Source organism: Tursiops truncatus, chromosome 1 (genome assembly GCF_011762595.2).
Source record: "Tursiops truncatus isolate mTurTru1 chromosome 1, mTurTru1.mat.Y, whole genome shotgun sequence".
Taxonomy (NCBI): domain Eukaryota; kingdom Metazoa; phylum Chordata; class Mammalia; order Artiodactyla; family Delphinidae; genus Tursiops; species Tursiops truncatus.
The window spans coordinates 89,542,797-89,557,402 of NC_047034.1; the positions used below are offsets into that span (position 1 = coordinate 89,542,797).

The window sequence follows — 14,606 nt, forward strand, 5'->3', positions numbered from 1 at the left end:
TTGAAAAGGAGAAAAAGTATATTTTGGTGTAATTGTTAATGATTTTGAAAGATTTTTGATTTGAAATATCATTGTTAATGATTTTGAAAGAGCTTCATTTTTCAGAAGTGGGAAAATGAGTATCAGTTTGGTTTCTAAAAAGCTTAAAATTTCATCTTCCCCACATTTAATATGAAGAGTCCTGCTAATATACACAGGCTCATAGAAGACCACTCTGCTCACCCAATTCTGATACCGAATTCTTGAAATTTCTTTAGTTAGATATTAAACTTTTTACTTCATAATTAGACATAAAATCACAAATGATAAATTCTGAAGGACATAGTTGACATAAACAGGATAAAATCATGAGCCCTTTCTTCACAGCAGGTTTGGACCAGGAAGGCCTTAGATACCTCAAGGAGAGTGGGAAGGAAACAGAGGGACAGGGGTTTACAGAAAAGAAACTTTGCTTAGGGAACGGTGTGCTTACTTGTGGGAACTGTTGACCTTTTGTGCTTAAGCCATCTGTCCTATAACACAGGACCTGACCCAGACACCCTCTGATGTCCAAAGAAGGGAGGTAAGTGGAGGGGAATTAGTGGATCTTTCCTCCCAACAACATCTCTGCCTGCTACTTTCGTTGTCAAGTCACTTCAAAGCATTCTTTTCCTTTGCCCTAAATAAGGAGGAGACTTTTCTGATTCCTTCTAGACCACACAAGAATATTAGCTACAATAGAATTTTCTAAAACTATGCCTTTTTTCTCCTGATCTAAAATTCGAGTGTCAGACTGCATCATCATCAGAGGCAAACAGAACACAAAAGAAATATTTCTGAAAGAATCATATCTCTTTTGTTAAGAAAACTTGATTCCTGATACCAAAAGACTCATTGCTTTGGCGTTATAAACCAGAGAGTAAACATCTCTGGGAACTGTTTTTCCTAGGTGAGATTCCTACTCCAGGGCGTTTCTTTGTGAAATCTGAAACTTGGTTTTTACCATGACAGCGATACCTTTTTAGGCAGTACTGGAGCAGGTTCCAGGTGTTCCTCAGGTGATCTTGGTTTGGCTTCTACACTGCCTCTCACCACTTGCTCATCCCTTGTGTAAAACGAGGAGAAACCAAGGCAGAATTGAAATTGTGCATTAGAAGATTAGAAGCTGTGTGAAAAGAGTAGAGGCTGATTTGGTATAAGTATGTCCTGTAATTATGAGATCTTTATTTTGACAGGTGTTTACCTCAAAATATTGAGCTAAATCAGGGTCCCTAATTACAGGAAAGTAGATAAAGGCAGAATGTGGCTGTAATAGAACAAGAGAGGCCCGGGAGAGATGATTATGGAAGATAATAGACATTAGTAAAGGCCTATAAGAATCATTTTCCCTGGGTAACTGCCAACTGGCTTTGATTGAATAGATCATAAACTGAGTTTGCAGGAATGTTTCCAAGTGTACAGACTGTATTGTGGGAATTGGCAAACCTCCTGACAAAGTGGGTGAGGTCCTAATTGTTAACTCTCAAGACAGGCATTTTTGATTAACAGTTCTTACTGGTACTTTTCCCGTGTTTCCCATTATAACCTACATTTGGGACAGGGCAAAATGTAGGTTATAATATGACTAGATGAAGTCTCTGCTGTCTAAGTAGAAGTTCCAACAGTAAAGTATTACCTCTTCTTTTCCAAACAGAGAGTAACATTATTAAGGAAAAAGTTCTGAGGAAATCTGTTCTGGTCCTTTTTCTTCTATTATTTTACCACCATATAAGCTATGTTCTGTCATAATTACTACAAGTTTGTGTCAAGCACAGAATACCTTCCATGGGCCATCAATCTGCAATTGATTTGATACTGTGAAGGGTTTCAATAGAGTGTGCACGTGTGCATACCCTTAAGGCTTTGGGCCAAGTAATTTATCAGATTATAACATATATTGAATTTTAATTATTCATGGTAATGTGAATTCCTAAAGAATGAATGAAGGAATGTCATTTCTAACAAGCCAATCCTGTGTACCCTGGAAAATGGAAGACTTCACACTGAGTTAGAATGAAAGTCATTAAGGACCTGAAATGTTGTTCTCTTCTATAAGTACAACCAGATTAAATTACTGACACGTAGTATCTGTAATTAAGAGTCTGTAGCTCAGATATTTCTTAGTAACAGTAACTGACCAGAGAACTGTAGGGACTTGGGAAACATGATCATATAAACAAAGAACTTTAGTAGTAAAAGAGACCTCAGAAATTCATGGTTCAAAGTCTGTCATTTTACAGGTGAGAATATTGAAGCCAAGAATGATTAAATGACTTACTGAAGATCTGAAAGCCAGGAAGAGAATACTGGGTTCCTGATTCTCTATACCTATCAAATTATCAATATTACCACAAAAGTTTTATTTCTGATCCAAAATTCTATAAAACTCTATGGAAATAACCAAATCAAAAGCTAGTTAAGACATGATCTGAATGGGATCCTTGAAGATAGTAGCCATGTTATTCATTTCTAATCTCCTGGTACCTAGCATAGTGTAAATAAAGAAGCCAATACACTTTTCATTAAAATACTAATTCTGTCCTTAGTAGAAGAGTAATTTCTTTAAAAATGCCTAATGCTGCCATGAGCATATACTCTGTAAGGTGCTATTACTCAGAATACTTCCTTTGTGATTACTTAAAATTAAAATCACCAAGGATAGGAAAACATTCATCAATTGTCTGTTAGGAGTAGAAAAACAAATATCTATATTTTGGACCTTTGGTAATCCTGATTTATTTTGGGGACTATGTGGCCTCTCCCCAAATAGGATTTCTTCCAAGATGTGGTAGAACTGTGTTTTTCTTTCCAGATTTTGTACTGAGTAACCACTTAGGATTTGGCTTACCTACATGCAGATTGGTTTTTTGCTTGCTGATTTTTCTTTCATCAGTTATAAGATTTTGATTCAAGATTGCACTGTGTGTAGTATAGTGTCTTAGCCAGTGAGAATCTGGAGAAAAAGCCTCAAGACGCCCATAACTATAGAGTTCCCTTCCCTGCTGGAGAAATCCAAGAACCTCACAGAATACATTTTTTGGATAGCAAGAAAAATATACTGCAGTCTCAAGTCTCATTCTGCTTTTATATTCATCTCACATCTAATAAGTGTAGAAATACAGCTTATGGCTTTTTAGTGGGTTTTTCTTAGCGTACATTTCATAATTCTTTTCTTTTGTAGTTTTTGACACTTTTGTCTGCCAAAATTTCAGATATAGTAAACATAAACTATTTTGTGTGCATTGGAAAAACCATCAAATATAAAAGAGGCCTTTGTCACATATTTTGATGACTCGATGCAATTATAAACCTTTACAAAGTGAAGATAAATTTAATTTCAAAGATCCTAGATCAAGATGCAAGTTTTTTTAGAGTTATTCAGAATTCTAAGCTTATGACAGCCACTTACCTACAGATGAACTATACCAGGAATGTGAGTTTCATACAGCCTTCTGAAAAACCTTGTGTTTACTGTTTATACGTTGGACAAAAGTTAAAGACCCTGTTCTCCTTTGACTGAGAAATGGTAAAAGCACATGGTTTATGGTTTTGTTCCTTTGTGTGTGTGTGCATGAATATTTTGGAATTCACTGTTAGGACCATTCAGTATAACCATATGCAATTATGTCTGGCAAATTTTCATGGTGTTCACGTGTAGAAAAATGTGTTTCTTACCTTACTCAACATACAAGAAGCAATTAACAATGAAAAAAATGTGTGTACTAGCAAGAAAGCATTGAGATAAAGAAATGGACTGTCTGCAATGCAATTAATTCCTATTCAGGTGAAACATATGAGAGCCTGTTACTTGTGGCTTAGCAAACTTGCATAAATATAAATAAGAAAGATGGTGGGATTATACGCAGAACCAGGTATTTCTATTTTAATGACATGTGAATAGGCCAACCAAAAAATATGAAAATTTAGGAGTAAAAAAAATTGAGATAAATCAAAAAGCAATATTGTAGGAAAAAACAAAGAATAGGGATTTTTTGGCATTTACCGAGTGCTTTCACATATGTTAATTCTTTGATCCTTGTAACACCCTGGTGAGGTCTGTGTGGCAGAGCTTATCCTCTTCCTTATCATTGAGGCTTGCCTGCAGTTGCACAGATTTTTATAGCAGAGCTGGGAAGAGAATGAGCTCTTCTGATGCCACATCCCTGCTGTCTGATACTGCCTTTTTCTGTTTTCCAACAACTAACACTGATGTATATCTAACTGATGACACTGGTTACAGTGTGGCTGCAACTATGATCAGAGATCATTCCTTACCAAAGGCCAATTTCAGACAGGTTCTTTATCGTGGTCTTCTCTCCTTTTCTGGTCCTTTGGTTCCATTTCACGTACTCACAAAAAGTGAAGAATAAAAAAAAAAAGAAGCCGGTCAGAATAATTCCCAAAGTAGTGCTTGCTAAAAGCTTATCCATCCATTCAGTCAATTAATTTGTATATTCACCTGTATTCCCATAATTCACGGCCACCCTGTACATCTCCCCTCCGCCGCCCCCCATGGCAGGCTGTGTATTCCTGACAGTGAGAGAGTGGCCAGAGTGACAGTTGCTCTGGCCCTTACCCATGTGTGATAAATCGCCTAGTAATCTCCACAGCACCATCATGCATACATTGAAAGTGTTTAGGGCATTGTAACTTGGGAGAACTTCCCATCTTTCATAAATAACCATTAATCTGTCCCTTTCACATTCAGCTTTCCACATCTGTTTCAAATTGTTCAGTGCTATTCCAGGAGTGCATTAAAGCTCCAGTCCAGGTGGTATTAAGGGGATAAATGAGCCACAGGGAAAAGACACTCTGTATTTTTCTTCAAGCAATTTTTTCTCCTTTGTACAAAGTTAGGAGACAAGCAATTTACGATTAAGATTTTTGGAGGATATTTTCTATCATTTTCAGCCATCCTTGTTTATGAGTTTAAAAATGCAGTTTTAGCTCTGCCATTCTAGCATACATTAATGCTTTTCTCCATATAGGTAGATTGTAAATATCATTTCTACCAGCATTTCTAAGTGGTTTTAATTCATTATGAGTCCCTGTAGTTTCCTATTGAAGAAAAATGAAAAATCGTTATAACCAAAGGTCAGTTAGGAATAAATGTCTGACTATGCATTTATATTTGTGACATTCAGGAATTTCAGAGACAGTTGTCAATTTTCTGTTTGATTCATTATTATACAGGAAGCAACTTGCTTTTCAGGAAAAAAGGGATTATTTTATGAATTATAATTTAATATTGTTTTATGTCTGCAACATTTAATGAAAGCTATAAAGGTGCATCTTTTCTTACCATATACAGCCCATAACCTATTCTCTCAGGTACTTTCCAAAGAGAATATTTTCATAATGACCCAAACTATACTGTTAGATTTACAAAAGTCCCATCACATAACGTAGAGAATGCCCTGTAGACTAAATGCATATGAAGATGATAGCACTGTATGGTACATCAGATGACACATAACTGTAAATGTTTTCAAGTTGACCTTGAAGATGTTAAGGGACTCACAAAAACAAACATCAGACAGGAGGATAACGAAAAGAAGACTCCCTATCTCTGGCATTTGTAATAGGCATAAAAGGAATGACAAGTTGATTATCTGACCCGGAATAAAATGCCACACAGGAAAAGTAAAGAAAAAGGAAATTCAGCTACATGTCTCTTATCAAGGTTAGTAAAAATTTCATAAATAGATCACATAAAGTGTACAAAATCATTGCCTTTGAAAATGGTTGATTTCATAGCTACAGTCTGCAGTTCCATCCATGCGTAGGAGATTGATAGCTGCTCCGCCCATTAGTATTAATGAGTGATCAATGCACAGCACACACACAAACACCAGGGAACCAAAGACACCCCACCTACACACTACTTTGTTTTTTAATCTTCCAAATGTTGTAGGATGGCTACTGCCTTATAAGTGGAAAATCATTAAGTATAGCACATATTATTTCCCATAGCTGAAACTGACATCTCATAGAAATTAGTGAGGAAATGTGACCTTATTCATCTATCTGTCTGTTATGTTAAATTCTTTCTCACCTCTTTGTCATCTAAGGGATGCCTGTGACCATTAAGGAAATGTAGCCTGCACTGCTAGGACATTTCATTAAGGAAAAAATTCAGAATGATGTTAGTAGTCTGCTTAGTGAGAAAAATTCCTTCTCCTGGGAGTTCTCCAATAGCGTTAAATGCACTGTCACAGAATATCACTGCTTTTCCCGAACTCTGCATTCAATAGAGTAAGACCTTTCGTTCTTTTTCTGATGAAGGATAGGAATTGACAGTTCACCGTTCTTATAATTGCCAAAGTTTTCCAATTTGTTGATACATCTTCAAATATAGGTTTTAAAAAACCATTGTAAAGCTCTTGCTTAGGCCTTTCCCCTGAAAAACAGGCTTACCTCCTTTGGTGTACTCTCAGAGGTCTTATTTTACTTTAAAACAATCACCCTTTTTTTCACTTATGAGCCTTGGTCAGTACATGGTTCCCACCTGCACACCCTTATATTTTCTACTCAGGTAGCATCGTGGTGCATTTATATTTATATAAGGGTCTAGCTAGTCATATAGTCCCCAAATATTATACTTACTTGTATCTCAGTGTCATGCTTAAAATAAAGCACCAAAAAGCACTCAGTAAATACAGTTGAATGAAAGGAACATTTCCTTCCAACCTTATAGTTACTGTGCTGCCATCACACTCTAGTGTCTGATTCTCCTCCCTCCTGGTGGTTCCTTCCTGCCTTCTAATTAGACTAATTTCTCTAAGTATTGTTTTCTTCTGTCTACATTTCCTTCCACAACGTTATTGCTCCTGTGACTTCAAGGTTCCCCTCTATATGACTGCCATCTAAATCTGTGTTATCTGGATGGATCACCTCCATCCTTGACTTTTCCCCCAATCTTTAACTCCCATAGTCTTCTCTTCCCATATCTAATCCATAGGCAGGTCCCAAACACTGTAGTTAAATGATGTCTCTAGCACCTGTTTCCCTTCCTCCAGACCTCCTTCCCTTTCTATGACACCATTTCTTTAATGTTATTCTCACCTATAAAGTCATGCCCATCTATAAGCCAGCTTGCATACTGATGCCAGGTTAGTTCTTCTAAAATATAATATAACCCCTTTATTGAAACCCCATGGCCAATGATAATTTCAGATATCACTGTCAAACTGGTTCCTTAGTACCTTTTAGCTTTCTTTCTACTGTGCCCTTTTATGAGTCTTACACTGTAGCGAGAAGCAGTGCAAAACTCTGAAGTTAGAACAATTGAATTTGAATTCTGGTTCTGTCACTTACTGGCTCTGTGATCATGGTCAAATCACTTAACTCCTCTATGTCTCATTTTTCTCACCTTTAAAATAGGGATAGTAGTTGGACCTACGACAAAGGATTATTATAAGGATTAAATGAAACACTCAGGGCAGTGTCTAGCATACAGTTAGGGGTACAATAGTGTTACTCATTATTAGACTCCATTTAAAGGGAACGATTTGCATTTCCCATGCACATCCTGTAATTTCCTAGCCCCATGCCTTTCTCTTGATGTATTTTGTTTTCAGAATGTTCTCCATTTCCATCTCTATTTGTTTAAACCCTGCACATTTTACATTCATGTGCCCCCTCTTCCATGTAGCTTTTTGGCAAACCCCCAATACTCAGTTTAGCTTTTGAATTTCCATAGCATCTCCTGTACCTCTTTCAGTATTTAGCCCTTTCTATTTTGTATTATAATTAGGTGTATACATATCTTCTGAAAATACAGGGGAAAACAAGAACTGTTTTATGAATTTTTGCATTTTTCTCAGTGTCTAACCAAACATGAGATACTGTATTTGTTGACTAAATGAATGAATACCCCTCTTGTTCACTTACTTTTTCCCTAATATGCAAGTGCAATGTGGTTTGAGAACCTGGCCAAAATTATTATCTTCTCCTTGCTTGGTTACGTAATTGATCTCCTTCTATCCTAACCCCACCCTTTCCTCTTCTCTTTTTTCCCTCCTTTTCCCCATACCTCTGACTCTTCCCCCTTTTCTGCTCCACTTACCTTCTCTCTCTCCCACTCTCACCTCCCCCATCTTCCCTTTTCTCCTCGTCTTCCTCCTCATCATTGTCTTGAATTCTAGATTCCCACTTTTTAAAATTTCCTCCACAAACTCATAGCCAAGATCTGTGGGAACAAAGCGATACTACTTCAAGAGGGAGATGTTTTCTGATCGTTTTTTGTTACTCTCTTTGTCAAAAATAATAGAGCATGTAGCATTCAATTATAATGCAACTTATTCATCTGAGCTACTGAGAAGCAAGCAATGGTTAAATGGCAAATAAAAACAAGCCCAATATCTGGACAAGGAGAAATAATCTCACAAGAACTTTTTAATTACATGTGCTTATTGTTGCCATATGTTTTGTTTTGTTTTTGCGGTACGCGGGCCTCTCACTGTCGTGGCCTCTCCCGTCGCGGAGCACAGGCTCCGGACGCGCAGGCTCAGGGGCCATGGCTCATGGGCCCAGCCGCTCCGCGGCATGTGGGATCTTCCCGGACCGGGGCACGAACCCGTGTGCCCTGCATCGGCAGGCGGACTCTCAACCACTGCGCCACCAGGGAAGCTCTGTTGCAGTATGTTTTGAGTACAGTTTGTCTTTCTAGAAAAGGGAAACAATTGTACCATGAGATTGTTTTAAAGAGGAATTTGACCAAAGGTCTCCAAGAATAAATTCATTTCTTATTGTTAATTTCTTCCTTCTTTTCTCATTTACAATGGCGTTTTGAGTCGTAATCCTTTCTTCCAACATCTTAACTGTCCCTTTCCCTTAATCAGTATCCTGTTTCTTTCTCCTAAATTTGAAAATCATCTAAAATGTCATATTATGTTCTGTTTTCCATTTCCACATGTCTTGAAATGTCTCATCCTGTTGGAGGAACATTCTCATGAGTTCTGTTAGGGATACCAATATCCTAATTAATTATGAGCTTACACAAAACCAATGTGATCTACTTGTATTTATGAATATAAATTTGAAAGATATAGTATGCTATTATCTCTATTATAGGATTGAGGGGTGTGAAGTTAACAAAATTGAATGGTAGATTGGAAAGTCAAACTTGAATTCTTATTTTATAATTGTGATATGAAGCCATATGTAAAGTTTAACAATTTTAAAACCTTTCTGCTTATGCTTCCCTTCCTGAGCCATAGTCAGTTAATGCTTAGGACTGGATACAATGTGGAAGTAATTCTGAGGATCCCAACTGACAACATTATGCATCTACTGCTATGGGATCATCATTATAGTAAATTTGTTCTCAAAACTGGCATCTTTTTTTCTAATTTAGGGTAGAAATTTAACATCTGGAGAGGTTGGATTTTTTCCGAGTGATGCTGTCAAGCCTTGCCCATGTGTGAGTATTTTATTTCTTTCTACTTTGTTTTTTGATGCTATAATGAATTGTCAAGAAAGTACAAAGGATACTGGTCTGGCCCCTCATTAATTCTATTACTATTTTCTTATTAATAACATATTCCAAGATTATGATGATTCCATTGTCAGGAAATATTTTTAAATGTTAAGGGAAGGGGCTTCCCTGGTGGCGCAGTGGTTGAGAGTCCGCCTGCCGATGCAGGGGACACGGGTTCGTGCCCCGGTCCAGGAAGATCCCACATGCCACGGAGCAGCTGGGTCCGTGAGCCATGGCCGCTGAGCCTGCGCGTCCAGAACCTGTGCTCTGCAACAGGAGAGGCCACAACAGTGAGAGGCCCGCTACCGCAAAAAAAAACAATGTTAAGGGAATACATGCAACAGGAAAATTTTACTTAGTATAATTTACAAAATTAACATTTTTATAAGGTTTTAGAAGGAATAAACTAAAGCTACTGATCAGATGTATTGTACAAACTTCCCTTTTCCCTCTGAGGTAAGAATGGTATGGTCTAATATATTTCCAGTCACTTTGGGTTACAGAGAGATTGCACTTCAACTAGTGTGTTTGAAAGCCTGCTAGAAAGCATGAATGTCCGCAGATTCTTCAGTCAAATCTCTTAATATATTTTTATGTGCTTTAGTTTGTCATAACTGCTTATTTAGTGTCGTAATGACATTTTCTGAAAACATCAAACACGTTAGGCAGATACAAGAAGAATGAATATTTACTCAAATATTATTATGGATGAATATAACATAAAATATACTCTCTGATGCTTTATGAAATTTATAAATATCTGTTTAGGGTGATGTTATTTTATCATCATAATTTGGTGTTTGGGGTAGATTTTTCTGTGACACTTTTCAAGTTCTTAACTCTAATTAAAGGAAATTATTTTACTAATACAATGGAATTATTGGTTTGTGGGGGAAAAAACCTTCTTAAACTATTCTGCTTGCCTTATTTCAGTCTTTCCCAGTTTTCTAAACTGAACATTCTTTTTAATATTATAAATGGGAATGTCTGCCATCCTTAACCTCAGATGTAGTCTGAAGAATAATTTACTCCACTCATTCAAGCTTAATTAATTTCAAAAGCAAAGGGAATCAAAAAGAAAAAAAGCTCTTGCTATTTCTGTTGGTTCTATGATCTAATGCCACATATTGTTCAGGTTATGTTGTAATCCCGAAAACAATTATTGAAATTTCATACCACTCTCATTTAATTAGATAAGCAAAAATGATTCTTCAGCTAGTTTTCTGTCATTTATATGAATAAGATTAAGGCTTCCTATGCTTAAAGAACTGATATTTATATGTAGGCACATACATTAAGATTTTGGGAACCTAGCACAGGGAGCTCAGCTTGGTGTTCTGTGATGACCTAGATGGGTGGGATGGGGGGGGTAGGGGAGGGAGGCCCAAAAGTGAGGGGATATATGTATACATATAGCTGATTCACTTCATTGTACAGCAAAAATTAACAACACTGTAAAGCAATTATACTCCAATAAAAAAAAACTATTAAGCATTTCATGTACCATGTACTGTTTTCTTTTCACAGCTCCTTGAATATAGCATAGAATGAGCATTTGAAGTTTTATTTTAGGAATAGTATGGCACATAGTAGGTATTTAATAAATTTTTGTTGTATGAATGAACAAAGAAGTGAAAAAGCAAACAAAAGTTCCTAACTAAATGTAGGTAATTAACAATGGCAGATAGTAATTAAATCAGCTTATAGGATAATACTGAATGATATTTTGTGATCTGGTTAGTTACTAGAAAAAGAAATGTGCTTACAAGTTTAGCTAATGAAGAGTTGTAGAGGAACACATAATTGTGGGTAGGACTACCAACTAAATATGATTGTTTTTATAGCTTAAAATTAATAAATAGCTATTAAATTTTTACTGCTTTATTTAATGAAATTATAGATTCATTTGTTGGTTGTAGGTTAAGTTAGGTGAATGAAGCTAAGCAGAAGGAGGAAAAACACAGGAGACAATTTCATTTCTGGCAATATGGTTACTGGAGAGAAAGCCTAGAGCTAAAGCACAGTGCAAACTTGGGTGTCTCTCTGTGAATCGCAGAGCGCTCAGTGGGTGAACAAGAAGAAAACTATCCCACAGGAGAAGATATGCCTATCTTTGTCTTGGATCTTGGTGGGGAACAGAAAAAAAAGTCTCTCTCCCCTAAGAATTCTTAACTTTAGATCCAAAAACCACCCACATGGGGGGTTGGAATTCATACTAGCTTTGTGACCTAAATAATACTAAGCTAGAAACATAGTAGAACATACATATCAATAATTACCTTAAACATAAATGAATTAAATGTTGCAAACAAAAGACACAGACTGGCTGAATGGATACAGAAACAAGATCCATATATATGCTGTCTACAATAGAACCATTTCAGATCTAGGGGACACATACAGACTGAAAGTAAGGGGACTGAAAAAGGTATTTCATGAAAATGGAAATCAAAAGAAAGCTGGAGTAGCAATACTCATATAAAACAAAATAAACTTTAAAATATTAAAGACTATTACAAGAGACAAAGAAGGACACTACATAATGAGCAAGGATCAATCCAAGAAGAAGATATAACAATTATAAATATATATATATACCCAAATATATGAGGCAAATATTAATAGCTATAAAAGGAGAAATCAACAGTAACACAATAATAGGGGAGGACTTTAACACCCCACTTTCGACAGTGGACAGATCATTCAGACAGAAAATCAATAAGGAAACACAGGTCTTAAATGACACATTAGACCAGGTGGACTTAATTGATATTAAAGAGCATTCCATCCAAAAGCAGCAGAATACACATTCTTCTCAAGTGCACATGGAACATTCTCCAGGATTGATCACCTGCTGGGCCACAAAGTGAGCCTCAGTAAATTTAAGAAAATTGAAATCACATCAAGCATCTTTTCCAACCACAACACTATGAGATTAGAAATCAACTACAAGGAAAAAAACTGTAAGAAACCATGAACACGTGGAAGCTAAACAATATGCTACTAAACAACCAATGGATCACTGAAGAAATCAGAGAGGAAATCAAAAAATACCAAGAGACAGATAAAAATGAAAGCACAATGATCCAAAACCTATGGGACACAGCAAAAGCAGTTCTAAGAGGAAAGTTTATAGCAATACAGTCTTACCTCAGGAAACAAGAAAAATCTCAAATAAACACACTAAGCTTACACCTACAGCAACTAGAGAGAGAAGAACAAACAAAACCCAAAGTTCACAGAAGGAAAGCAATCCTAAAGATCAGAGCAGAAATAAATGCAATGGAGATAAAAAACAATAGTAAAGATCAATGAAGCTATAAGCTGATTCTGTGGAAAGTTAAACAAAATAGATAAACCTTTAGCAAGACTCATCAAGAAAAAAAGGGAAGGGGCTCAGATCAATAAAATTACAAATGAAAAAGAAGTTACAACTGACACCACAGAAATACAAAGCATCATGAGAGACTACTATAAGCAACTATATGCCAATAAAATGGATAATCTAGAAGAAATGGACAAATCCTTAGAGAGCTACAATCTCCCAAGACTGAACCACGAGGAAATAGAAAATATGAAAGGACCAGTGTGGATGCCTTCTATGTAATAAAGGCCATATGTGACAGCTAGCATCATTACTCAATGAGGAAAAGCTGAAAGCATTCCCTCTAAGATAAGGAACAAGACAAGGATATCCACTCTTGCCACTTTTATTCAACATAGTTTTGGAAATCCTAGCCACAGCAATGAGAGAGGAAAAATAAAATAAAATGAATCCAAATTGGAAAGGAAGAAGTAAAACTGTCACCGTTTGCAGATGGCATCATACTATACGTGGAAAATCCTAAAGGTGCTACCAGAGAACTACTAGAACTCATCAATGAATTCAGTAAAGTTGCAGGATACAAAATGAATACACAGAAATCTGTTGCATTTCTATACACTAACAACAAAAGATCAGAAAAAGAAATTAAAGAAACAATGCCATTTACCATCGCATCAAAAATAATAAAATACCTAGGAATAAACCTACCTAAGGAGGCAAAAGACGTGTACTCTGAAAACTATAAGACACTGATGAAAGAAATCAAAGATGACCCAAACAGATGGAGAGACATACCATGTTCTTGGATTGGAAGAATCAATATTGTCAAAATGACTATACTACCCAAGGCAATCTACAGATTCAGTGCAATCCCTATCAAATTACCAATGGCATTTTTCACAGACCTAGAACAAAATTTTTTTTAATTTGTATGGAGATACAAAAGACCCCAAATAGCCAAAGCAATCTTGAGAAGAAAAACGGAGCTGGAAGAATCAGGCTCCCTAACTTCAGGCTATACTATAAAGCTACAGTCATCAAAAGAGTACGGTACTAGCACAAAAACAGAAATATAGATAAATGGAATAGTATAGAAAGCCCAGAAGTAAACCCACATCCCTATGGTCAATTAGTCTATGACAAAGGAGGTAAGACCATAGAGTGGAGAAAAGACAGTCTCTTCAATAAATGGTGCTGGGATAACTGGACAGCTACATGTAAAAAAATGAAATTAGAACATTCTTTAATGCCATTTACAAAAATAAACTCAAAATGGATCAAAGACCTAAATGTAATACTGGATAGTATAAAACTCTTAGAGGAAAATACAGGCAGAACACTCTTTGACATAAATTGCAGCAATATCTTTTTCAATCCATCTTTTAGAGTAATAGAAATAAAAACAAAAATAAACAAATGTGACCTAGTTAAACTCAAAATCTTCTGCACATCAAAGGAAACCATAAGCAAAACAAAAAGACAACCCACAGAATGGGAGAAAATATTTGCAAATGATGCAACCAATAAGGGATTAGTCTCCAAAATAAACACTTTATGCAGCTCAATAAAAAGAAAAAAAAAAAAAAAACCACCCAATCAAAAAACGGGCAGAAGACCTAAATAGACATTTCTCCAAAGAAGATACACAGATGGCCAAGAGGTACATCCAAAGATGCTCAACATCAGTAATTATTAGAGAAATGCAAATCAAAACTACAATGAGACATCACCTCACACCAATCAGAATGGCCATCACCAAAAAGTCTACAAACAATAAATGCT

General features: G+C 36.2%; 1 protein-coding gene across 7 annotated transcripts in view; it reads left to right on the forward strand.

Moving 5' to 3' along the window:
* Positions 1-14,606, forward strand: part of VAV3 (vav guanine nucleotide exchange factor 3) — a 400,412-nt gene that overhangs the window by 340,629 nt on the left and 45,177 nt on the right. For 5 of the 7 annotated variants that reach the window (XM_073810192.1, XM_073810193.1, XM_033862681.2 and 2 more), the window contains one exon: positions 9,377-9,442. The exons of the other annotated variants lie outside the window; for them this stretch is intronic. In XM_073810192.1, coding sequence (XP_073666293.1) covers positions 9,377-9,442 — 66 coding nt within the window. The remainder of the gene's footprint in view (positions 1-9,376; positions 9,443-14,606) is intronic. 7 annotated transcript variants of the gene reach the window in all.